Source organism: Schistocerca nitens, chromosome 2 (genome assembly GCF_023898315.1).
Source record: "Schistocerca nitens isolate TAMUIC-IGC-003100 chromosome 2, iqSchNite1.1, whole genome shotgun sequence".
Taxonomy (NCBI): Eukaryota; Metazoa; Arthropoda; class Insecta; order Orthoptera; family Acrididae; genus Schistocerca; species Schistocerca nitens.
In genome coordinates, this window is record NC_064615.1 from 241,322,231 (window position 1) to 241,347,008 (window position 24,778).

The 24,778-nt window shown below is 44.6% G+C and overlaps 1 protein-coding gene across 1 annotated transcript in view; it reads left to right on the forward strand.

Moving 5' to 3' along the window:
- LOC126235960 (apyrase-like) overlaps nt 1–24,778 on the forward strand; it is a 75,753-nt gene that overhangs the window by 49,187 nt on the left and 1,788 nt on the right. The window contains exon 8 of the mRNA XM_049944932.1: nt 7,842–8,042. Coding sequence (XP_049800889.1) covers nt 7,842–8,042 — 201 coding nt within the window. The remainder of the gene's footprint in view (nt 1–7,841; nt 8,043–24,778) is intronic.

The window sequence follows — 24,778 nt, forward strand, 5'->3', positions numbered from 1 at the left end:
CATTCTACCTTCCTCAGCAAACTAATACTTATTTTCAACAAGAAAACTTTAAGTATTGTTGGACGCTACATATTGTATGAAGTGTTGTACGTTGAAGTACTATACATCCTGTACAAACTGCACAGCCTTGCAACTTGTAGGATTGTACATGTACATGTTTCACGAGCTGAACAGTTGTGTATGGTTTATTTCAAAGGAATGCATGTTCTGTACAGTATGCACCGTCTTGAAAATTGTAAGACTACGCCTAATGTATGATACGTAATGTCTCGTAAGTCGTAGGACTGTCCACGGCATGTGGCATCTGCCACCTTCTATGTTGTACGACCGTGCGTGGTGTAAAATGTTATCTGCTTTGTATGTTGTCGGACTGTGCGACGCTCACTGTCTTGCAGTTACAGCACTTCTTGTGCAATATGATGTGTACCACTTTGTACGTTAGGGGGCTATGCACGCTGATGTGTTTCACCTTGAAAGTTGTACAGCCGTGAACGCCGTACGAAGTTTCCTGCTTCCGAAAGTGGAGTACTTTACTTGCTTTATGTTGTAGTACTGTGAGTGTATGTCACAGTAATGTAGAGTGGTGTACGGTTTGCATTGTTTGATACATACAAAATTTTGCATGGTGTAAGGCCAGCATTGTACGCTGCATAGGTACACGTAGACCACAAAGTGTGCTCTCTCTATGTTGCAAAACTCTATGTGGAGTATGAAATGTACATTCTTCCTCTTCGTTCTACGAGTTTTGTACATCATGCGATGACTCTCGCATCCAAGTTTCCGTCACCTTCTATCTTGCCACTCCTCTGTCCTGCATCTAAAGCCTAGCTACATTGTTCCGTTGTAACTGGGGTCGTCCTCTTTTTCTGTGTTATGGAAGTCTCCCGTGCCATATTCTAGAGGATCATCTTTTCTCTGGCATTCTTGTACGATAACCATACCATGTTAGCAGTTTATTTTCAGTTGCGTCTACAATAGCCATGGTAACTCCCATCTGTGCTCATAACATTTCATTTCTTATTTTGTCTCTTCTTGTTACTTCAAAACTTCGCTTCCAAAACTCCATTTCCATTACATTTAATTTTTTATTATTGGCTCTGGAGACTTCCGAGAGTTCAGGACCCTACAGAGCATATCACTCAACTACAGTTTCGTATGCCATCCGTCTCAAATATTTTGACGTACTTTTATTCCAAGTAATGGAGTGTAACTCCTCAATTCCCACCTTTCCCTTTCCTGTTCTACGCTTTATTTCCTCGTTGGTCCACCTTTATCCGAAATGATTGTTTTTAAATATTTATATGATCGACTACAATTTACTATAGATCCATAATCCATACCATGATCCCTTCCTGTACCTCCGACAACCAAGTATTCACTCTTTGTACACTTAATTTTCAAGTCCCACTTTTCATATTCCTCTTTAAGATTTCTTAACGTCTAAGACACATCCTCTTCTTCTTCTTCGGCGAAATTGAGAGAGAACAGGATGTCATCATCTACACTAATTCCCATGTTTTTGCACTTCCTTTTTCAGTGCTTCGTTCAAAAATAATGAGTGTAGACGCTAAGCAGTCCTTTGGCAACCTTACGTTTTGTGTTAGTAACTTCCGAATTTTAACACGAGACTGAATACAGCTTTCCAACGGCCTGTATGTAACAATTATGAATGTTTAGGTTATTCATTGCTTTCCACATCCTACAAAGTGGTACACTGTCATAGGGCTTCTGCAAGACGATAAAAACCATGTATCCAGGTTATGTACCGTTACCTTGTCGGTGAGTTCTCTAATGGTGCACATATTATCGAGACAAGAACTTCTTGCCCGGGAGTCACTCTTCCGTTTTATTTCCTCGGTTTCTCTCTCAGTTCTAGTTTTAAGGATCTTACCAAGGGGTTGCAATACAGAACTGAGAAATGCGATGCCTCGATAGTTTGCGCAGTCCTTTCTTACGTCTAATTCTCAGAGCTTCTTTGACGTCGCGCGAAGTCCCACTCACTGCCCCGGTCAGGACCCACTTAACTCTTAACGATGTGGGGCGCGAGAGAGAAATTGCGCGACCTACTGCACCAAATATTTACTCAGAAATTTTTATTGGTGAACGCGGATTAATTCTCAGTACTGCTATAGTGTTACAACCAACTAAGTAAGGGTCGCCAGCACCGCTTTGGTTTGCCAGACGGGGTTAAACTATCGCTCCTGCTAAGCCAGTCATTAATGCTCTGTACTCTGTAGCCCTCTGACTACAATTAGAACGATTGCGTGACGCGACTACTGCACTAGAAAAAGCAGTCCGATAACAGTCAGTATACATACGCCAACTGGTTGCTACCAACTTCCATAAATAGTCTCCACAAATACAATACAGGATGATACACAGCCTGACAACAAAAGCGAGGAACCCAGAAGAAAAGGAAATGAAAGTTTATGTTATTTCAGTGTTTGAAAAACTGAGTCAAATTTACAAAGGACTTAGCAGTATGAGCCCTCTTACCAGTATGAAATGAAGAGCAGCAAGCTGTCGCACTAGGAAATAACTCAACATGTGAACGTAACGGCATTGCGCGATCGTTCTTAAATGAACACACAGTCATTTGTCTGCATTGTTGTTTATTTAATTACGATCCAGGTTTCGGCCTGTTATGCCATTTTGAAGTGATTGAGTTTATGCAGGACATAAAACTCAAAACTAGCCATAATTAAGTAAAATATTCTCTCCCCACGAAATTCCAGATGTAAAATCATCATTTAAAGTTTTTCTTGATAGCAAAGCCTGACACATAAAAATTGGCTTCATCACACATGACCAGTTTGTTGCAGGCTTGGGTTGTCGTTCATCAGTTACAGTTCCTGGAAAATGCGTAGTCTCTTTCGGAGATGGTCTGCATTCAGTTTATGCACTATTCGAATTTTGTATGAGTGATATTGCCTTTCCTTGTGCAATGTATAAACTGCGAACCGATGTGTCTCCGCATGATTGCGTACAGAATGCCTGGGACTTAGGCTGAAAGCTTCTTCCAGTCCTGCAACATTCTCTGTTCCACACCTCTTTTACACCGTATCATCCATTTCCTTAGGTTTCTGTACGCACACTTTGACAGCATACGCCGACGAGCTGGGGCATGACGTGCGATATTCTAACGATAACGAAATACACGCTACGCAACCGCGTAGCTGTCGTCGTTTTTGTAAAACGCATTCGTGGGAGCAGCGCCTTGTTCACTTGTCCACGACGCCATCTCGACTGAACATCGATATCAGAGTCAATGGCAAAGATTTGTTGTCCAGGTAATACCACTCCTGTTTTGATTCCTAACGTAACGTGCTGTCTCCAGGTTTGCCAAATGGCTCTTTTCATTGCCGCATTTGTTACTTGTGGGACCATGTAAAAACATTGCCGTATTCGTTCGCGGTGTCTGACACGGAATCGCTATGGATTCGAATTGTGGCAGGTTGTGAGGAAATACGCAATATACCTGGAATTTGATGTCTTTGCAGGGCCGTAAGCCTTCGATTTGAGTTCTGTATTCAAGCGGGAGATGGACATTTTGAACATCTTCTACAAACGCAGTTATCTGCAGGAAGGAAGAGGTCCCGATGAAAACACAGTTATGAAGGCCACAACTTGGAAATAAGGGACTTCCGGTCATATTTTGTACCAGTCCGTTCAATAAGTAATGTAACACGTTTATTGCTGAAAGGAGGTTGGTATAATTCGGATTCCAATACACCATGTTATTCCCCACTCTTTTGACTACAAAACTTTTATTTTTCGACATAATCTCTATTCAATGCGACCGCCTTACGCTACCTTACTGGGTGGAGGGGGGGGGGGGGGGGAGGGGGTCCTGTGCGCCATCGTGGTACCATTACACTAGTGGACATCGGAGCCAAGACCCTGCTGCCTCAATAACCTCCCAATAACCGAAGTACTGTTTTCCATGGAGTGCATCCTCTATTAGTGGTTTGAATAAACAAGACCACTGCGACCGTTAGATTCTTTATTGGAGAACCCGACCAGTTTCGCAGTTTTAAATTTGCTTCTTCAGATGATTCACCATATAAAGGGATAAAGCAACGTATCAGAAATTTAGCCAAGCCAAGAAAGGGACAAATAAAAGCGATAAGGTCTATGTCTACGTACAGTCAAAATATTAAAGGTTCTATTTAAACAGGATAAAGCCATGCACAAAATTTATATCCAGGCATTTAAAACTTTCGCCTCACGAATGTGCAAGCGTCTAAGATAAAACGTATTGGGGGCTAAGGCTATCCCAAACTTCCATTGTAGATAGCCTGGGGAGGGCTTTATTGGGTCAAACAGTTGAAAGTCTTCTGTTAGGCGTCGAAGGAAACGGCGGTTACACACCTTTCAGCACCCAAGTTTCTGAAAACAACTCGATCCCTCTTCATGACGATTTGCTATCACTGCCCAGAAAACGCCTCAAATCTAGAAGACCAGCATATGAAATTGGAGTCCAAATGCTATCCACAGGATTCGACCAGGACTCAGAGTGGAAATGTGAGTGGCAAGCTACAAGAACCCGAAACCACGAACTTTTAGACAACCCAACAGTTCCAGTTCCAGGCTTCCACCAACCAAGGGATGTGTGGGTGCAGCTAAACAGATATCGGACTGAAGAGGGTAGGTGAAAATACAACATGCACAAGTGGGGCTTTTCAAGTGACAGTGTGTGTGACTGTGGTGACACCCAAACAATGAGCCACATTGTGAATGAATGTCCAATCAGACGCTTACCTGGTGGCATTGAGAAGCTCCATCAAGCATCCCATGAGGCACTCCGCAAGATCAAGTCCATCAACAACCGAGTGTAGTCTGAGCCGTTTGAAAACTTGTGTACTGTATATAATTTCACATGTTCATTTTTATATATATTTCTTTGTTTTGCTAAATGTGTATTACTGTAATTGATGCATACGATAATAATAATAATAATAATAATAATAAGCACCCAACTGGTGGACGTGTGTCTCAGTACTGCCAACAGAGACCTCCTGTTGAGCAGCGAGGTGTTTGATTGTGATTGATCCGTCGATCACCTAGGATGATTGTGTCCACACGTTGCAACATTGCAGGAGTCGCAGCTCTAGGCGGCCAGCCGGCACTTTGGAGATCGGACAGGTTTGCACGACTTCATTGTGATGATGACAGACGCGTCGCCCAACGACTTACCGCGCTTTTCTCCACTGCCATGTCCTCGTAGACATTCTGGAAGCGCTTATGAATAAATGCGATGCTTTTGTTTTTCGCCAAAAGAAACTCAGTGACAGCTCTCTGCCTGGAACACACCTCCGTTACAGACGCCATTTTGAATGCTACGTACAGCGCCACCACCTATCGGAACTTCATGAAACCAGAGGGCCTGAAGCGGGAATATTCCACGATGTCCCACAACAAATTCCGCACTTTTTTCCGAAATTGGCCGAGAAAAGCTGTTCATTACTTATTGAACGCTCCCATTAATAAACTTTTTTATTGTCTACATATGGGGAATACGTATTTAAAACTACTTCATTTATTGGTGAAGCCTTCTCGGGTTATCAGCCAAGGCATCGTTCTGCGGCAACGTTTCAACAAGGTTCCTACTTGCTATCTTCAGGAGAAGTGTCGGATTCCTGTCCCGCCAGCAAGAAGGTAGATCCCACCGCCACGATTGGCGCTGCGACGCAGACCAGGCAAAGGAACCTGCAGCCCAGCGGCTATAAAGAACCGGACAGGACACGAACCCGACACTTCCCCTGAAGCTAACAAGTAGAAAACTTTTCGAAACGTTGCTGCAGAACGACGCCTTGACTCGGTTGATAATCCGGGAACACTTCATGGGTTTCGAAAAGGACGATGGTGTGAAACCCAGCTCGCGCTATTCGTCCACGGGACTCAGAGGGCCATAGACACGGGTTCCCAGGTAGATGCCGTGTTTCTTGACTTCCGCAAGGCGTTCGATAGAGTTCCCCACAGTCGTTTAATGGACAAAGTACGATCACATGGACTATCAGACCAATTGTGTGATTGGCTTGAAGAGTTCGTAGATAGCAGAACTGAAACAGAGGATGACAGACTAAAGGACGAAATACTAAATGTCTTTTTTCAAATCTGTTTCACAGAGGACGACTGCACTGTAGTTCCTTCTCTAGATTGTCGCACAGATGACAAAATGGTAGATATCGAAATAGATGACAGATGGATAGAAAAACAATTAAAAACGCTCAAAAGAGGAAAGGCTGCTGGACCTGATGGGATACCAGTTCGATTTTACACAGAGTACGCGAAAGAACTTGCCCCTCTTCTTGCAGCGGTGTACCGTAGGTCTCTAGAAGAGCGTGCCGTTTCAAAAGATTGGAAAAGGGCACAGGTCATCCCCGTTTTCAAGAAGGGACGTCGAATAGATGTGCAGAACTATGGATCTATATCTCTAACGTCGATCAGTTGCAGAATTTTGGAACACGTATTATGTTCGAGTATAATGACTTCTCTGGAGATCTACTCTGTAGGGATCAGCATGGGTTTCGAAAAAGACAATCGTGTGAAACCCAGCTCGCGCTATTCTTCCACGAGACTCAGAGGGCAATAGACACGGGTTCCCAGGTAGATGCCGTGTTTCTTGACTTCCGCAAGGCGTTTGATACAGCTCCTCACAGTCGTTTAATGAACAAAGTAAGAGCATATGGACTATCAGACCGATTGTGTGATTATATTGGAGAGTTCCTAGATAACAGAACGCAGCACGTCATTCTCAATGGAGAGAAGTCTTCCGAAGTAAGAGTGATTTCAGGTGTGCTGCAGGGGAGTGTCGCAGGACCGTTGCTATTCACAATATACATAAATGACCTTGTGGATAACATCGGAAGTTCACTGAGGCTTTTTGCGGATAATGCTGTGGTATATCGAGAGGTTTTAACAATGGAAAATTGTACTGAAATGCAGGAGGATCTGCAACGAATTGACGCATGGTGCAGGGAATGGCAATTGAATCTCAATGTAGACAAGTGTAAAGTGCTGTGAATACATAGAAAGAAAGATCCTTTATCATTCAGCTAAAATATAGCAGGTCAGCAACTGCAAGCAGTTAATTCCATACATTATCTGGGAGTAGGCATTAGGAGTGATTTAAAATGGAATGATCATATAAAGTTGATTGTCGGTAAAGCAGATGCCAGACTGAGATTCATTGGAAGAATCCTAAGGAAATGCAATCCGAAAATAAAGGAAGTAGATTACAGTACATTTCTTCGCCCACTGCTTGAATACTGCTCGGCAGTGTGGGATCTGTGCCAGATAGGGTTGATAGAAGAGATAGAGAAGATCCAACGGAGAGCAGCGCGGTTCGTTACAGGATCATTTAGTAATTGCGAAAGCGTTACGGAGATGACAGATAAACTCCAGTGGAAGACTCTGCAGGAGAGACGCTCAGTACGTCGGTACGAGCTATTGTTGAAGTTTCGAGAACATACCTTCACCGAGGAGTCGAGCAGTATATTGCTCCCTCCTACGTATATCTCGCGAAGAGACCATGAGGATAAAATCAGAGAGATTAGAGCCCACACAGAGGCATACCGACAATCTTGCTTTCCACGAACAATACGAGATTGGAATAGAAGGGAGAACCGATAGCGGTACTCGCCCTCCGCCACACACCGTCAGGTGGCTTGCGGAGTATGGATGTAGATGTAGATGTAGATCGAGATTCGCCGAGAAGGTACAACTTTGCACATACTCCCTCTGCTTATGTCCACGTATATTGCAGGTTTCCACAGTGAGTATGACCTGTGCTGTGCCGTATGTTGTGTAAGGGATGTCGTGCCTCTGGTGTCTCGCAGGACTGCGCGTGGTGTACGACGTGCGGCAGCCAGTGGGCAGCCGCGTGAGCAGCGTGCTGGTACGCTGCGCCGAGTGCCGGGTACCGCGCTACGAGCCCCTGGTGCCGGACGCGTGGTACACGGTCGCCATCACCACCTACATGGCCCAGAACAGGGACACCTTCCGCATGCTGCGCGACAGCGGCGTCAACCACACTGCCGGTGAGTAGCGCTCCCTGCACCAAGCACGTAGCACGTGCTTATTCACTGGGAGGCCGCTCTCTGCACGTAGGCGGCGCGACGCGTGTCACCTGCCTGTAGAACCGTCTGCATGCTTCTGTTTGCACACTAAAATATTCACAGTGTCTGGACACATAGCAGATAACGCTGTCAGAAGGTCGCGGGTAGTTACCATATGTGTATCTATGGAATGAGCGTAGTCTAGTGCGCGTGTCTTCAACATCAAACAAGGCTAGTCATATGTATTTGGGACGACGCATTTTAGCACTTCTAGAACTTAGGATGTGTGGGACGCAAGGGAGGCAATTCTGACGTTGCAGTTGATAATGGAGCCGCGGGTAGTTACCAAAGTTATGGGTATCTATGTGTGCATGTACTCAACATCAAACGAGGCTAGCCATGTGATTTTGGGACGACGCATTTTAACCCTTCTAGCACTTAGCATGTGGGACGCAAGAGAGGCAATTCTGACGTTGCAGTTCATAAAGGAAGCGGGACTAAAGAAAACTCAAGACACGTTCATACGATTTGTTGACCTGGAAAATGCGACAATGTCAACCGTGCAAGATATTGGAAATTCTGACGGAAATTTGGGTAAGCTTTCGGGAGATATAAGGTGCCTCTTACGTGAGGAAGACATAAATAAATTATTGTCTCTTATTGATGTATTCACGATAGTTAGGAAGTGCTGTAGTCCGTAGACGGCCATGAGTCGGACAGCATTTTCCACGTTGGCTGGCTAGGTGACGAAGCGACCATATGCCGCGCGTAGTGGGTTCAAATGGCTCTGAGCACTATGGGACTTAACATCTGTGGTCATCAGTCCCCTAGAACTTAGAACTACTTAAACCTAACTAACCTAAGGACATCACACACATCCATGCCCGAGGCAGGATTCGAACCTGCGACCGTAGCAGTCCCGCGGTTCCGGACTGAGCGCCTAGAACCGCTAGACCACCGCGGCCGGCGCGCGTAGTGGGGTGGGGCTCGGCGCTGGACCGTAGCAACAAGCGTCAGCCTGGGAAATTTACATGACGGGAAGTACCGCCATCTGGGCGCCAAAGTCACCGATTTTGTTTATTTATATTTAATAATTAAAGTCATTTATGACAACATGAATACTAGGAGGAGCCTCTGGATGTTTAAAACTATTTACCATAATTTTGCCTCGTTGAAATTCACACCCGTTTAAACAAATGCATATCCTAGTAAGTACGAACTTGATCGGAAATCCACGAACTGTGATGAAACTAGTAAGAGATACGGACTGCGCGCCAAAGTCGGCAGTCGGCGTTAAGAGCTCTTCCTGTCCTTGCTCTCGGTTACGAGTAGTTTGTGACATGAGGTTTTCATTATTGATCTAATAGGAATAAAAGTGATATTACGGCATTCCGAATGTTAATTTCGAGTAAATAGATACCCCAAAAATAAGAGGGAATAATAAGAGTGGACGACCAAGAACGAAGTGCTGGAATTAAAAATGGTGTAAGACGGGATGTAGTCTTTCGCCCTTACTGTTCAATCTGTAATTCGAAGAAGCAACGATCGAAATAAAACAAAGACTCAGGAGTGGGATTAAAATTCAAGGTGAAAGGATATCAATGATACGATTCGCTGATGACATTGCTATCCTGAATGAAAGTGGAGAAGAGTTACAGGATCTGGTGAATGGAATGACCAGTCTTACGAGTACAGAATATGGATTGAGAGTGAATCGAATAAAGACGAAAGTAATGAGAAGTAGCAGAAATGAGAACAGCGAGAAACATCAGGGTTAATAGTCACGAAGCACATGAAGTTATGGAATTCTACCACCTAGGCAGCAAAATAACCAATGACGGACGGAGCAAGGCGGATATCAAAATTACACTAGCACTGGCAAAAAGAGCATTCCCAGCGAAGAGAAGTCCACTAGTATTGGCATTGATCTTATTTTGAGGAAGAAATTTGTGAGAAGCTTCGTTTGGAGCACAGCATTGTGTGGTAGTGAAACGTGACTATGTGGAAACCGGAACGGAAGACAGTAGAAGCATTTGAGATGTGGTGCTACAGATGAATGTCGAAAGTTAGCTGGACTGATAAGGTAAGTAATAAGGAGGTTCACCACAGAATCGGAGAGGAAAGGAATTTGTGGTAAACACTAACGACGAGAAGGGATAGGATGATAGGAGATATTTTAAGATATCAGGTAGTGACTTTCATGGCACTAGAGGGAGCTGCAGAGGGCAAAAACTGTAGAGGAAGACAGAGACTGGAATACATCCAGCAAATAATTGAGGACGTCGGTTGCAAGTGCTACTCTGAGATGAAGAGGTTGGCACAGGAGAGGAATTCGTGGCGGACGGCATCAAACCAGTCAGAAGACTGATGAAAAAAAAAGAAAAGCGCATTTCGAGTATTCTTACTTCCATACTACCGACAGATCACCTTCAGAAGCACCGTGAAACTTTGTATACGCGTTTTACGACATCTTAACAATTTGATGATAGGAACTGAAGTTGGCTTAAAGATGTGAATTCAATGGTATTGCGCTTTCTCACCACTGTATCGCAGGTCAGATTCCACTTTATTCAGGTTTTTTTGGCAACGGGGTAAGAAGTGAGAGCCAACAGTATTTTTTTTTTTTTTGCTTACATTTTCTTTTTAACTTGTTCATATTGTCGAATCTCTGTTCGTGACAGCCAACAATATTTGTTTTTACGTTTTCTGCTGCACTGGCTCATAGTGCCGAAGTTGTTCTAATTAATTACGTTACAATGACTCTGTATAGGAAACTGTCCCATGAAGACATATTTAGATACACACAGTGCTTTGAGAACCTGCATAAACTGGAGGGAATTAATGAGACTGTCATGACTAAATTTTACCCGCATATGAACATAGCACCAATACAGAGGTTGTTTCACAATTTTTGTTACACACTTCTGGACGTTATAAAGGGGACTTAGGAACCCATGTCCGGAAACGTCAACCAATGATACTACAAAGTGCCAAAATTATAGGCTCCGGTGCCTGTAAATGTATTTACCTACAGGGTGATTCCGTGATGATGTTACAAACTTTCAAGGATGTTGGAGACAAATAAGTGTATCACTTTGAGGTAAGGATCCCTCTATCAAATGGTTCAAATGGCTCTGAGCACTATGGGACTTAACATCTATGGTCATAAGTCCCCTTGAACTTAGAACTACTTAAACCTAACTAACCTAAGGACATCACACAACACCCAGTCATCACGAGGCAGAGAAAATCCCTGACCCCGCCGGGAATCGAACCCGGGAACCCGGGCGCGGGAAGCGAGAACGCTGATCCCTCTATCGGACGACTGAAAAGTTACAATCGAAAATCATTCTGATATCTCTGACAGTGGAATGCTCAATAGAGGAGATGTCTTTCACAGCAGCGAAGATGAAAAAGTGCTCAAAGCTCCTCAGGCATTCGTTTTAGAGCCCATGTTAACTAGATATTTTTTACTTGTTTTGGTCCATACTACCACCTCTGAAAGTTGGTTACCCAATAATCTTACGAACAACAATCCCATCAAATGTATTCAAATGGTTCAAATGGCTCTGAGCACTATGGGACTCAACTGCTGTGGTCATAAGTCCCCTTGAACTTAGAACTACTTGAACATAACTAACCTAAGGACAGCACACAACACCCAGCCATCATGAGGCAGAGAAAATCCCTGACCCCGCCGGGAATCGAACCCGGGAACCCGGGCGTGGGAAGCGAGAACGCTACCGCACGACCACGAGATGCGGCCTCAAATGTATTCCCGTCAGATGTATCAAAATGGTTTCCCCTTATAACTTTCGACTCGTTCGTTTCTGGTACAGGGGCTCTTACCTCAAATCTATACATTTATTCGTTTCCATCATCCTTGAAAGTTTGTAATATCATCACGGAATCACCCTGTAGGTACATACGAGGTGCATTCAAGTTCTAAGGCCTCAGATTTTTTTTCTCCGGACTGGAAAGAGATAGAAACATGCGCATTGTTTTAAAATGAGGCCGTGTTCATTGTCAATACGTCCCAGAGATGGCAGCACCGTACGGCAGATGGAATTTTACCGGCAGCGGCGAGAATGAGAACTGTTTTAAATACTTAAAATGGCGACGTTTTCCTTACTTGAACAGTGTGCAATCATTCGTTTTCTGAATTTGCGTGGTGTGAAACCAATTGAAATTCATCAACAGTTGAAGGAGACATGTGGTGATGGAGTTATGGATGTGTCGAAAGTGCGTTCGTGGGTGCAACAGTTTAATGAAGGCAGAACATCGTGTGACAACAAACCGAAACAACCTCGGGCTCGCACAAGCCGGTCTGATGACATGATCGAGAAAGTGGAGAGAATTGTTTTGGGGGATCGCCGAATGACTGTTGAACAGATCGCCTCCAGAGTTGGCATTTCTGTGGGTTCTGTGCACACAATCCTGCATGACGACCTGAAAATGCGAAAAGTGTCATCCAGGTGGGTGCCACGAATGCTGACGGACGACCACATGGCTGCCCGTGTGGCATGTTGCCAAGCAATGTTGACGCACAACGACAGCATGAATGGGACTTTCTTTTCGTCGATTGTGACAATGGATGAGATGTGGATGCCATTTTTCAATCCAGAAACAAAGCGCCAGACAGCTCAATGGAAGCACACAGATTCACCGCCACCAAAAAAATTTCGGGTAACCGCTAGTGCTGAAAAAATTATGGTGTCCATGTTCTGGGACAGCGAGGGCGTAGTCCTTACCCATTGCGTTCCAAAGGACACTACGGTGACAGGTGCATCCTACGAAAATGTTTTGAAGAACAAATTCCTTCCTGCACTGCAACAAAAACGTCCGGGAAGGGCTGCGCGTGTGCTGTTTCACCAAGACAACGCACACGCACATCGAGCTAACGTTACGCAACAGTGAAGTGATTCCTCATGCTCCCTACTCACCGGACCTGGCTCCTAGTGACTTTTGGCTTTTTCCAACAATGAAAGACACTCTCCGTGGCCGCACATTCACCAGCCGTGCTGCTATTGCCTCAGCGATTTTCCAGTGGTCAAAACAGACTCCTAAAGAAGCCTTCGCCGCTGCCATGGAATCATGGCGTCAGCGCTGTGAAAAATGTGTACGTTCACATGGTTCAAATGGCTCTGAGCACTATGGGACTCAACATCTTAGGTCATAAGTCCCCTAAATGTGTACGTCTGCAGGGCGATTACGTCGAGAAGTAACGCCAGTTTCATCGATTTCGGGTGAGTAGTTAATTAGAAAAAAAATCGGAGGCCTTAGAACTTGAATGCACCTCGTACATTTACAGGCACTGGTGACTATAACTTTCGCGCTCTGTGGTATTGCCGGTTGACATTTGCGGACATGGGTTCAAAAACGTGATCTACTAAGTGCTCTCTACAACCTCTAGAATGTATAACAAGAATTGTGAAACAACCTCTATATTGGTGCTATGTTCATATGCAGATAAAATTTATACATGACAGTCTCATTAATTTCCTCCAATTTATGCAGTTTCTCAAACTGTTGTGCGTATCTGAATATGTCTGCAGGAGGCAGTTTTGTATACAATGTCCTTGTAACGTAATTAATTAGAACAGATTCGGCAATGTGAATCAGTGCAATAGAAAGACTAAAAAAATATTGTTGCTGTCACGAACAGAGATTCGACATTACGAACAGGTGCAACAGAAAACGTAAAATTATGCTGTTGGCTGTCACTTCTTATCCTGAGACCAGAAAACCTTAAATAACGTGAAATCTGAGCTATGATACTATGGTGAAAAAGCACAATACCATTGTTCCTCATATTTTTAAGCTAACTTCAGTTCCTGGTAACAAATTGATAAGAGCCCTGTAAAATGCGTATATACTCTACTTGTGAAGGTGATCTATCTGTAGTAGCGAAGTAATAACACTCAGAAAACGCTAAGCACTACATGGGTTGTCTCAGGCGCTGCAGTCATGGACTGTACGGCTGGTCCCGGCGGAGGTTCGAGTCCTCCCTCGGGCATGGGTGTGGTTGTTTGTCCTTAGGATAATTTAGGTTAAGTAGTGTGTAAGCTTAAGGACTGATGACCTTAGCAGTTAAGTCCCATAAGATCTCACACACATTTTTATTTTTTTATTTTTTGCTACACGGGTTAAAATATGCTATCCCAAAATCATGTGATTTGAGATGCAAGTGTCACGGACAGAATTCTCGTTGTGCGCATCCTAATGCTCTTTGCAAAGATATTTATGGTCGTTACACACACACACACACACACACGCACCTGGATGGATCGAGACTGTGGAGGGGATGGTTCCTGTAAACAGTCCGTCGCAACGCTTCGCATTGAATGGGTCTCATTACCACCAGACACGTAGGGCAGGATGTTAGGATCGTGCCACACTTGTGACAAACAAGCCGCTTGTGGCAAATAGGCCGTCCTCGCACGGGATGTGTTTCCCATCGTGAAGCACGCCAAACGTGGTTGGTACCTTCTCAGGAACTAGCTTTTACAGCACACGGAAGGTGTTCTTCAACGTGATTTGCGACCGCAGCGCTATCTAGCGGCAGCTGTCGGCTGTGCCTTGCACGGAAACTACTAAAGTTTGTTTATGAAAATGGACGCGCTTAAAATAGGCCCCATTGGGTGTGGTAGCGATCGTCGAAGATGGGCAGAGAAAATCGAGAAGACTGTCGGCACGTCGATGGATGGAACAGCAAAATGTTATGCATATTTAAAATTTTGCCTTGGCATTACTTTGGAGTCGTCAGCTCTGGCAAACGCTTTTTAATTTTTCAAATATATGAGAAAGCAGGTCGGCTCGGCAATGTCAGTTTTGATAATCGTTATTTTTAACATTCTTCGAACACCGGTCCTCTTTCGCTGCGTCAGTTGAAGACACATTTGCACCCTAGTGCACACGCTAGTTTGTCAGTACTATACGCTGTACTGAACTGTGAGGGATTAGCTAGTGTGGCGTAGACAGGAATCTTGCAATTCATGGGTCCTTGTTCCCTGGCACGTGCACAAAATCAAATTCACCCCTGAACGGCAAACGCTCTTATGTACAGAGGGTAAGCAAAATACGAGTGCTATTCCGAAATCAAGGTCCGATCAGTCACGAAATGGAAATCACAGTGAAAATCAAATGGCTCTGAGCACTATGCGACTGAACATCTGTGGTCATCAGTCCCCAAGAACTTAGAACTACTTACACCTAACTAACCTAAGGACATCACACACATCCATGCCCGAGGCAGGATTCGAACCGGCGACCGTAGCAGTCGCGCGGTTCCGGACTGAGCGCCTAGAACCTCGAGACCACCCCGGCCGGCAGTGAAAATCAAAAATGCTTTATTTGCAACAATTTCCTACACCTTCCACCTACTTTTCTACATAGTCATCGCTCCGACTGAGACATTTGTCGTAGCGTTGTACGAACTTTGCAATACCCTTTTGATAGAAGGCTGCCGTGTGTACTTTCTGCCAATTCTTTACGCTGATCTGCAGCTTGTTGTCTGTGCCAAAATATTGTCTTCATAGACAGCGGTTCATATGAGCAGAGATGAAAATCAGAGGGATCCAAGTTCGGGCTGTATGACGGGTGATCAAACATTCCCCATCTAAAACGCTGCAGGAGCATCCTCATTGCCCCCGCAGTGTGAGGACGACAATGGTCATGAAGGAGGAAATGCATGACAGTTACGTTGTTTGGGCTGCACGAAATCAGGTGCAATCTCTCACAGGCCCTCGTACTTGGCGGGAGACGCTACTTTCTAGGCATCTTTATGCTCACATTGTGCTCTCAGAACTGAAAATAGCGACGTGGTGCGATCGATGAGCAACACATTTGTGCAAAGCTACATCGGATTTTGGAATCGGTCGGACCTTACTTTCTGAATAGCCCCCGTAAAACTGGCTCGGAAAATATTTCACGAATCTTAAGATAGCCAATACAACTTGCATCATCGGCATCACGAAATATTTTCCGTGTCAATCCTATTTTGCCCACCCTGTACATCGCAGAACATGAATTTCAGCTTTTCACTGTATTTAGCGACAAGGAGGCCGCTATCAGCTAAACAAATGTAAATGTCGTGTGACTAGGGCCTCCCGTCGGGTAGACCGTTCGCCTAGTGGAAGTCTTTCGATTTGATGCCACTTTAGCGACTTGCGCGTCGATGGGGATGAAACGATGATCATTAGGACAACACAACATCTTGTCCCTGAGCGGAGAAAATCTCCGACCCAGCCGGGAATCGAACCCGGTCCCTTAGGATTGACAGTCTGTCGCGCTGACCACTTAGCTACCGGGGGCAGACCGCTAGCAGGTAATGACTGCAAACAGGCCCAGTAACAGATTTATAACGCCTTTGGGTAATGGGTGCTGTAGTGTCGCTAGACAGTTTCCGAACATTCTAGTTAAGTGGTGCAGCTGGATGACACTGCTTTTGTATGTGGGAGAAGTGGGGTTCAAATTCCCATTCAGGCACCTAGATTCAGATATCCCACGGTCTCCGTAAATAACTTAAAGCAAATGCTGCGCTGATGCCTTTGAAAAAGACACTGCGAATTTCGCTCTCCGACATCGTCTATTCCGTGTTTGTGTCCTCGCCTCCAATGACCTCGTCGACGACGAGATGGTGTGTCCCAGTTTTTCTTCATTTCTTTCAGCACAGGAGATCCTGTGTTCGGTTCCCAGATGGCGACTCAAATTTTCCAACAAGGAGCAGGACTTTCCAGCTAGCTTCGTAAGGCAACTGCGAAGCAGCTCGAACGAAATAGGCGACAGATACGGGCTGATTCAGAAATGCTGAAGTAAAATTTCAGAGAGACAAGAGCTGAGCGATTGTATCAATTTGACTCGGGCTATTTGAGTTACCTACCTCGGTTTCATATATACTTTGTCGTTGCGCATCCCCGAAAATTTGTACCGTCGTCACAGAAAAACACTTCAGAAGGCTAATACAAGGAGCTGAGTCACACGTTTCCAATCTTGGTTGGCTGGCTGGTTAAGAGGAAGGGACGAAACAGCGAGGTCATGCGTCCCATCGGATTTGAGAAGGATGGGAAAGGAAATCGGCCGTGCCCCTTCAAAGGAACCATCCTGGTATTTGCCTGAAGCGATTTAGAGAAATTACGGAATACCTAAATCAGGATGGCCGGACGAGGATTTGAATCGTCGTCCTCACGAATGCGAGTGCAGCGCGTTTCCAATCATCACGTAAAATACTATCATAACGCATCTAAGGGAGGTATTTATATATGAATTTTTAACATCGTGCATCCCCGTCAGCAACTGTGATAATTAAAGATATAACACGTCAGCCTCAGTTGCTTATAGACAATAATCTTTACCTAGGTTTCAGCCAAAATAATTTGGACTTCTTCAGAAGCTATTGAGTTTAGTGTCAATAGCTTCTGAAGAAGGCCATATTGTTTTGGCTGAAACCTAGGTAAAGATTGGCTTCTATTTGCAACTGAGGCTGACGTGTTATGTGTTTGAGGTATTTATATGATTATGAGGCCAAAACAATGCAGTGTAGTACTCCAGAAGTAAACGGGTGCAACTGTTACTGAACTCAGTGTGAGGTACTGGACACAAACGAGGGACGTTCAGTAAGTAATGCAACACATTTTTTTCTGAAAGCAGGTCGATTTCATTCAGGATTGCAATACACCACGTTATTCCGCACATCGTCTTGCTGCATGAGTAACCTCCCAATCATCCACGTACTGGTTCCCGTGGAGTGCGTCCTGCACTGGGCCAAATAGGTGGACGTTGGAAGGTGCCAGATCCGGGCTGTAGAGTGGCTGAGGATTTACAGTCCAATGAAGTTTTGTGAGCTCCTCTCGGATACGCAGACTTGTGTGGGGCCTTGCATTGTCGTGGAGTGGGAGAAGTTCGTTTGTATTTTTGTGGTGACTAACACGCTGAAATCTTTTCCTCAGTTTCCTGAGGGTAGTATAATACACTTCAGAGTCGATCATTGTACCGTGAGGGAGGACAGCAAACAGAATACCCCTCAGAATCCCAGAAGACCGTCGCCGGTTGAAAGGGCAGCTATGAACTTTTCTTCAGAGGAGAGGTGATGTGGCACCACTCCATGGATCGCCGTTTTGTTTCCGGTTTGGAGTGATGAACCCATGTTTCATCGCCTGTGACGATGTTCGACAAAAAAATGTTGACGATCAGCCTCGTAACGCGTAATTCCGCGTAGATGGTCCTTCGTTACTCTTTATAGTCTTTTGTTAAGCGGCGAGGAACCCCGCGGGCACGCACCTCTGAGCACTCCACTTGGTGGACGAGCGTATTGGCACTACCTACAGAGACGTCTAATTGAGCACTGAGGTGTTTTGATTGTGATCTGTCGTTCACCTCGAATGAGAGTGTCCGCACGTTCCAGCATTGCAGGAGTTGCCGGTGTGAGATCGGACAGACGCTTCGTCAGACGACTTACCGTGCTTTTGTTCACTCACAGGTCTCCGTAAACATTCTGCAAGGGTCTATGAATATCTGCGATGAGCTGGTTTTCTGCTAAAAGAAACTTAGTGCAAGCTCTCTGCTTGAAACGCGCCTCCATTATAGACGCCATTTTGAAAGCTACGTACAGCGCCGCCACCTATCGGAACTTCATGAAACTATAGGGACCGAACCGTGGTATTCCTCGAAGTTTCACAACAAATTCTGCTTTTTTTAACCGAAACAGGGCGAGAAAAAAATTGTTGCATTTCTTATTGAATGCCCGTCGTATTAACTGTATTGTTCTTCCTGGAGAAGAAACACAAAAGTATAGGTGGTTCCAAAATGTTCTTTCAGGAGCCGAATTTGTTTGTTCGAATTTTACACTGTCTGAATAATTTATTTACGAGCTTGATGTGTTGCTCCTTTTAGGCCAGAGCGAATAAAACATTACCTATCATATGTACAATGGACTGTGTAGGCAGAGAAAACACCGAATTACAACATTATTGTCTGTTACTCAGGAATGCCGATAGAAATATGAATAATTTGAATCTTACTGTTTATTGTAATCAAAATACACGGTGAGTAGCAAGTCTTTCCCTGGCTGCAAAGTTTATTTCAAAAGAACTATGCCAAGCAGATGCGGGTTGTTGCAAATGGTAGCTTAACTTACTGAGTTTTTGTCTGTATACACTTCTATAACTGACGTTGCACCTACGTTACAGGAATTTAAACCATGGATAGTGTTTCAACATGATGGTGCACCGACGCAGCGCACAGCGGCGGTTGTTTATTCGGCAGTCGTTGGATGAAACCTTTCTGGACAGATGGGTCGGTAGGGATGATCCAAAATTTATAGCTAGCACATTCAGCAGAGATAACAGTTCTTGACTTTTTTGTGGGATTACGATAAGGATAAGATTTTCAGCCTTACGACAAGAATATGGAACAAATGTTGTTGGCAAAGACATGGAGAGAAATTCAATATCGCCTAGGCGTCCTACTCGCAATAAACGGAGCACATCTGAAAATGTATCGATAAGACAATTTAAGACGTAAGCTACCACTAGCAACAAACCGTATAGCTGTATCTAGCACAGTTCCTCTGAGCACTATGGGACTTAACATCAGTCCCTCCTCAGTAATAAACATTTGTAGTTAGGGCAATACTGTATGCTCACTCTCTGCTAGTTCAGTAAAGTGAGACCGTTTTTATATTGGCAGTTATAAAATCCGGATTTTTTCGGTGTTCATAATTTACGATTCCAGTGCACAAGAGGTACAGTCATTTCCACAAGAAAGTATACGCCGTTATCTGTATTAAATAAAAGACACCATTATAAATGTATGTTTACACGGAAAAACATTTTATTACTAAGTACACAATCACCCAATAGTTAATCCAATCGCCACCATTATCGATTACAGCTTGGCACCTTTTTGGCATGCTTTTCGCGAGATATTCTGCTTATTCTCTCGGTAATTATCTCCATATCGTCCTGATTTTATATGACAGCTGTTTCAACATAAATATTGGCTTTCCTTTAAGCTTCACCTTAATATACGACCAAACATTTGCTATCGGATTTGCATCCGGAGACATTGCAGGCCAGTCCATCGTGGACACCCCGTCGTCTCGTTTCCACGCCGTACAGAGACACCTGCGATTTTTCGGATCATTATCCTCTTGGAGCATCCAGTTTGCCTTGTTAGAACAAAATAGCTTCTCACACGGACCTCAGAAGGCATTTTTGATAAATATTGCACATTTTCAGCTTTTAAATTGGCTGTAAATGAGTGCAAATAACCAAAACTGCAACCGATAAAACAGAACATTCCACTCTCTCACTGTTTATCTGTGCAATGTGCAAAAGCGCATTGAGTACAAACTCGAGACCAGTCGCTGCGGACGTTACAACGTTACATTTAACATGAAACGTCCCCTTTTATCAATTTATATAGGACTGTGCTTAAACTGACGCACAATATTTTTAGCGCAACGCAATCTGACTTTCAATAATCTCTACAAGAGAATGGCCCTGACTAACATTAACCTGTACTTTTCACAAATCACTTACCTCACAAAAATCTTGGTTACTCCCCCTACTGCAATACAGCGAGCGCCACTACTGCCAGCTAAATAAAAGATTCAAACTATGGAAGGCACTAACTACTGATAGGGATAGTTAGCAAATGAAAGATATTAATAGAGAACAAACAATGTATTTACCTTGATATCATCATATATATACACTCCTGGAAATGGAAAAAAGAACACATTGACACCGGTGTGTCAGACCCACCATACTTGCTCCGGACACTACGAGAGGGCTGTACAAGCAATGATCACACGCACGGCACAGCGGACACACCAGGAACCGCGGTGTTGGCCGTCGAATGGCGCTAGCTGCGCAGCATTTGTGCACCGCCGCCGTCAGTGTCAGCCAGTTTGCCGTGGCATACGGAGCTCCATCGCAGTCTTTAACACTGGTAGCATGCCGCGACAGCGTGGACGTGAACCGTATGTGCAGTTGACGGACTTTGAGCGAGGGCGTATAGTGGGCATGCGGGAGGCCGGGTGGACGTACCGCCGAATTGCTCAACACGTGGGGCGTGAGGTCTCCACAGTACATCGATGTTGTCGCCAGTGGTCGGCGGAAGGTGCACGTGCCCGTCGACCTGGGACCGGACCGCAGCGACGCACGGATGCACGCCAAGACCGTAGGATCCTACGCAGTGCCGTAGGGGACCGCACCGCCACTTCCCAGCAAATTAGGGACACTGTTGCTCCTGGGGTATCGGCGAGGACCATTCGCAACCGTCTCCATGAAGCTGGGCTACGGTCCCGCACACCGTGAAGCCGTCTTCCGCTCACGTCACAACATCGTGCAGCCCGCCTCCAGTGGTGTCGCGACAGGCGTGAATGGAGGGACGAATGGAGACGTGTCGTCTTCAGCGATGAGAGTCGCTTCTGCCTTGGTATGCGTGTTTGGCGCCGTGCAGGTGAGCGCCACAATCAGGACTGCATACGACCGAGGCACACAGGGCCAACACCCGGCATCATGGTGTGGGGAGCGATCTCCTACACTGGCCGTACACCACTGGTGATCGTCGAGGGGACACTGAATAGTGCACGGTACATCCAAACCGTCATCGAACCCATCGTTCTACCATTCCTAGACCGGCAAGGGAACTTGCTGTTCCAACAGGACAATGCACGTCCGCATGTATCCCGTGCCACCCAACGTGCTCTAGAAGGTGTAAGTCAACTACCCTGGCCAGCAAGATCTCCGGATCTGTCCCCCATTGAGCATGTTTGGGACTGGATGAAGCGTCGTCTCACGCGGTCTGCACGTCCAGCACGAACGCTGGTCCAACTGAGGCGCCAGGTGGAAATGGCATGGCAAGCCGTTCCACAGGACTACATCCAGTATCTCTACGATCGTCTCCATGGGAGAATAGCAGCCTGCATTGCTGCGAAAGGTGGATATACACTGTACTAGTGTCGACATTGTGCATGCTCTGTTGCCTGTGTCTATGTGCCTGTGGTTCTGTCAGTGTGATCATGTGATGTATCTGACCCCAGGAATGTGTCAATAAAGTTTCCCCTTCCTGGGACAATGAATTCACGGTGTTCTTATTTCAATTTCCAGGAGTGTATATATATATATATATATATATATATATATATATATATATATATATATATATATATATATATATAGAGCAGTTCATGACAAATTTCAAAACTCCGCCATCTCTCTCCCCACATCCACCACTGCTGGCGGCTCACCTCCAACTGAGCAACGCTACGCGCTGTTCACAGCCAGCTGCCTAACACTACAATGGCGAGTATTACAACAATGCAAAGCAGCCACAGACTGCACACAGCACAGCCAGTGATTTTCATACAGAGGTGGCGTTACCAATAAAAAAACCTAAACAGCCTACTTACATAGCCCCCATGCTACCCACAAAAAATTTTACAAAATTTTTTTGGGCACTGGCCAATACATATTTGTTAAAATTTTTTTCACAATTACAATAACAAAGAAATCAAATGCACACACTTATTGATACAATGTTGGTCAAAAGCTCAAATTTTCTCACAGTCCATAAAGACAGTCCTGATCGTTCATGACGGTAGATGCTGTAGTTTCTTTCTTGTCGGTTAAGTGGTGGAGAATTTCTCCCTGAATCGTAACTGCGCGCTGGACTGTTGCGTCTAAAGTTATTCTGTCTCCCGTAATAATAATTGTTTTGGTTCCCATATTGTCTGTTTCTCTGATTGTCTCTGTGATAGTCATTACAGCGGAGAGGTGATCTTTCCCTGTAATTATTACTACTCTGCCAATGGTTGTTATACGGGTGGTGTCTGTTTCGGTCACGATTTTTGTTGTGAGAATAGCCTTGTCGCGTCCAGTTATTATTTCTTTCATCGCGGAATTGCGACGGATGTGATCTGTAATTGTTGTGCTCGTGCGTTCCGCGATTGTCAGTGTCAATTTCCAGTTCTTGTAACAGTCCCTGAAAAGCCTCAATGTCTTCTTTGCAACGTCCTGCTAAAATAATATGTCGTAAATGTTCAGGCAGTTTGATTAAGCAAATGCGGATGAGTTCTGAGGGGCTGTATGGGTTTGAAAGATACTGATTCTTATGTAACATGTCTTCAAAATATTTCACAAGACTGGAGAATTCAGATTGTTCGAAATGTTTCATCATTATGATGCCATGTTTTACTCGGTCTTGTGTGGCTTGAGACCAATATGCTGAGAGGAAGGCATGGTAAAATTCTCCTTCACTGTGGCAGTCGTGAATGACCGATCGCATTCTTACAGCTGGTTCATTCTCTAAGTAGCCACACATAAATTCTAATCTGTGTTCTAATGACCAGTTGGGAGGAAAACAATGAGAGAATTGATGGAGCCACGCTTGTGGATGAATGTCGTTGGCAGAATTCTTAAACGTTTTGAATTTACGTGTAGTAATGAACAGCTTATAGTCAAAATCATCGTGTCGGCGAGTAGCATATCGGTCATTGTTAGGTCGTGTCGGCCGTTCCATCTCAAAATTCGGTGCACGTTGCCAATTTCTTTCATAACTTCCGAAATGCCCTGTGTTATTATTTTGCGGCTTTTCCGTATTTCTAAGTCCCTCATCCCGTATTGGGGCGCGAGTGTCCTCTGAAATACGTAATTCTTGTATTACCTGTGTCAGCTGATCTTGTACTTCCCGGATTTCTCTTTGGTGTTGATTCAGATTTTGTTTCAGTTTCCTAATTTGTTCACTCTCTTCTGTGTCATTAAAGACTACCGGTTTTGTGTCATTCAGATTATCAAAAAAATGGTTCAAATGGCTCTGAGCACTATGGGACTCAACTGCTGTGGTCATAAGTCCCCTAGAACTTAGAACTACTTAAACCTAACTAACCTAAGGACAGCACACAACACCCAGCCATCACGAGGCAGAGAAAATCCCTGACTCCGCCGGGAATCGAACCCGGGAACCCGGGCGTGGGAAGCGAGAACGCTACCGCACGACCACGAGATGCGGGCTCAGATTATCATCTACCTTCGTAGATAAATTAGTGAACTGATCCGAAAGTTCGGCTACTTTCTCCGATAGTGTACTTATTTCCTCAGTGTGTTTTTCTGAACCAAGTTTCAGAGTATCTACTGTGTTCTTTAAGTTTTCCTGAGTTTTTGCAAGTTGCGTAACCGAATCGGTAGATGCAACTGAGTCAAATTTAGCTTGCAAGGTCTCATGATTTTCATGAACAATAGTTTGCAGTTCTCTTATGGCTGCTTCGTGATTCTGTAATGCATTTTCATGCCGCGAAAAAATAGGTTGAAAATGCTCACAAATTTGTGTTTTTACGTCATTACAGACTTTTTGACATTTCGATTCAATGTTATGTAACTCAGTTGTTAAATCTTCACGTGTTTGTTCAAGCGTGGTGTGAAGATTTAATTCCATTGCGTCTAACTGTTGCTGCGTTTGTCTCTGGTGTTGTTCCATTGTGTCTAACTTTTGAAGATTTTGTCCCATTTGTTACTGATTTTGTTCAAGTGTTGTGTCTAACTTTTGTAGCTTTTGTCCCATTTGTTGCATTAACTGTAATAACAATGCACTGGTGTCTGAAACATGTTCCTCAGTGCTTTTCGGCAGTGAATTTGCACCGGCAACATTGACATTTTGACAAGCAGAAAATGTGTCTTGACTTATTTGAGAAAACGGTGAGGACCCAAAACCTGAAT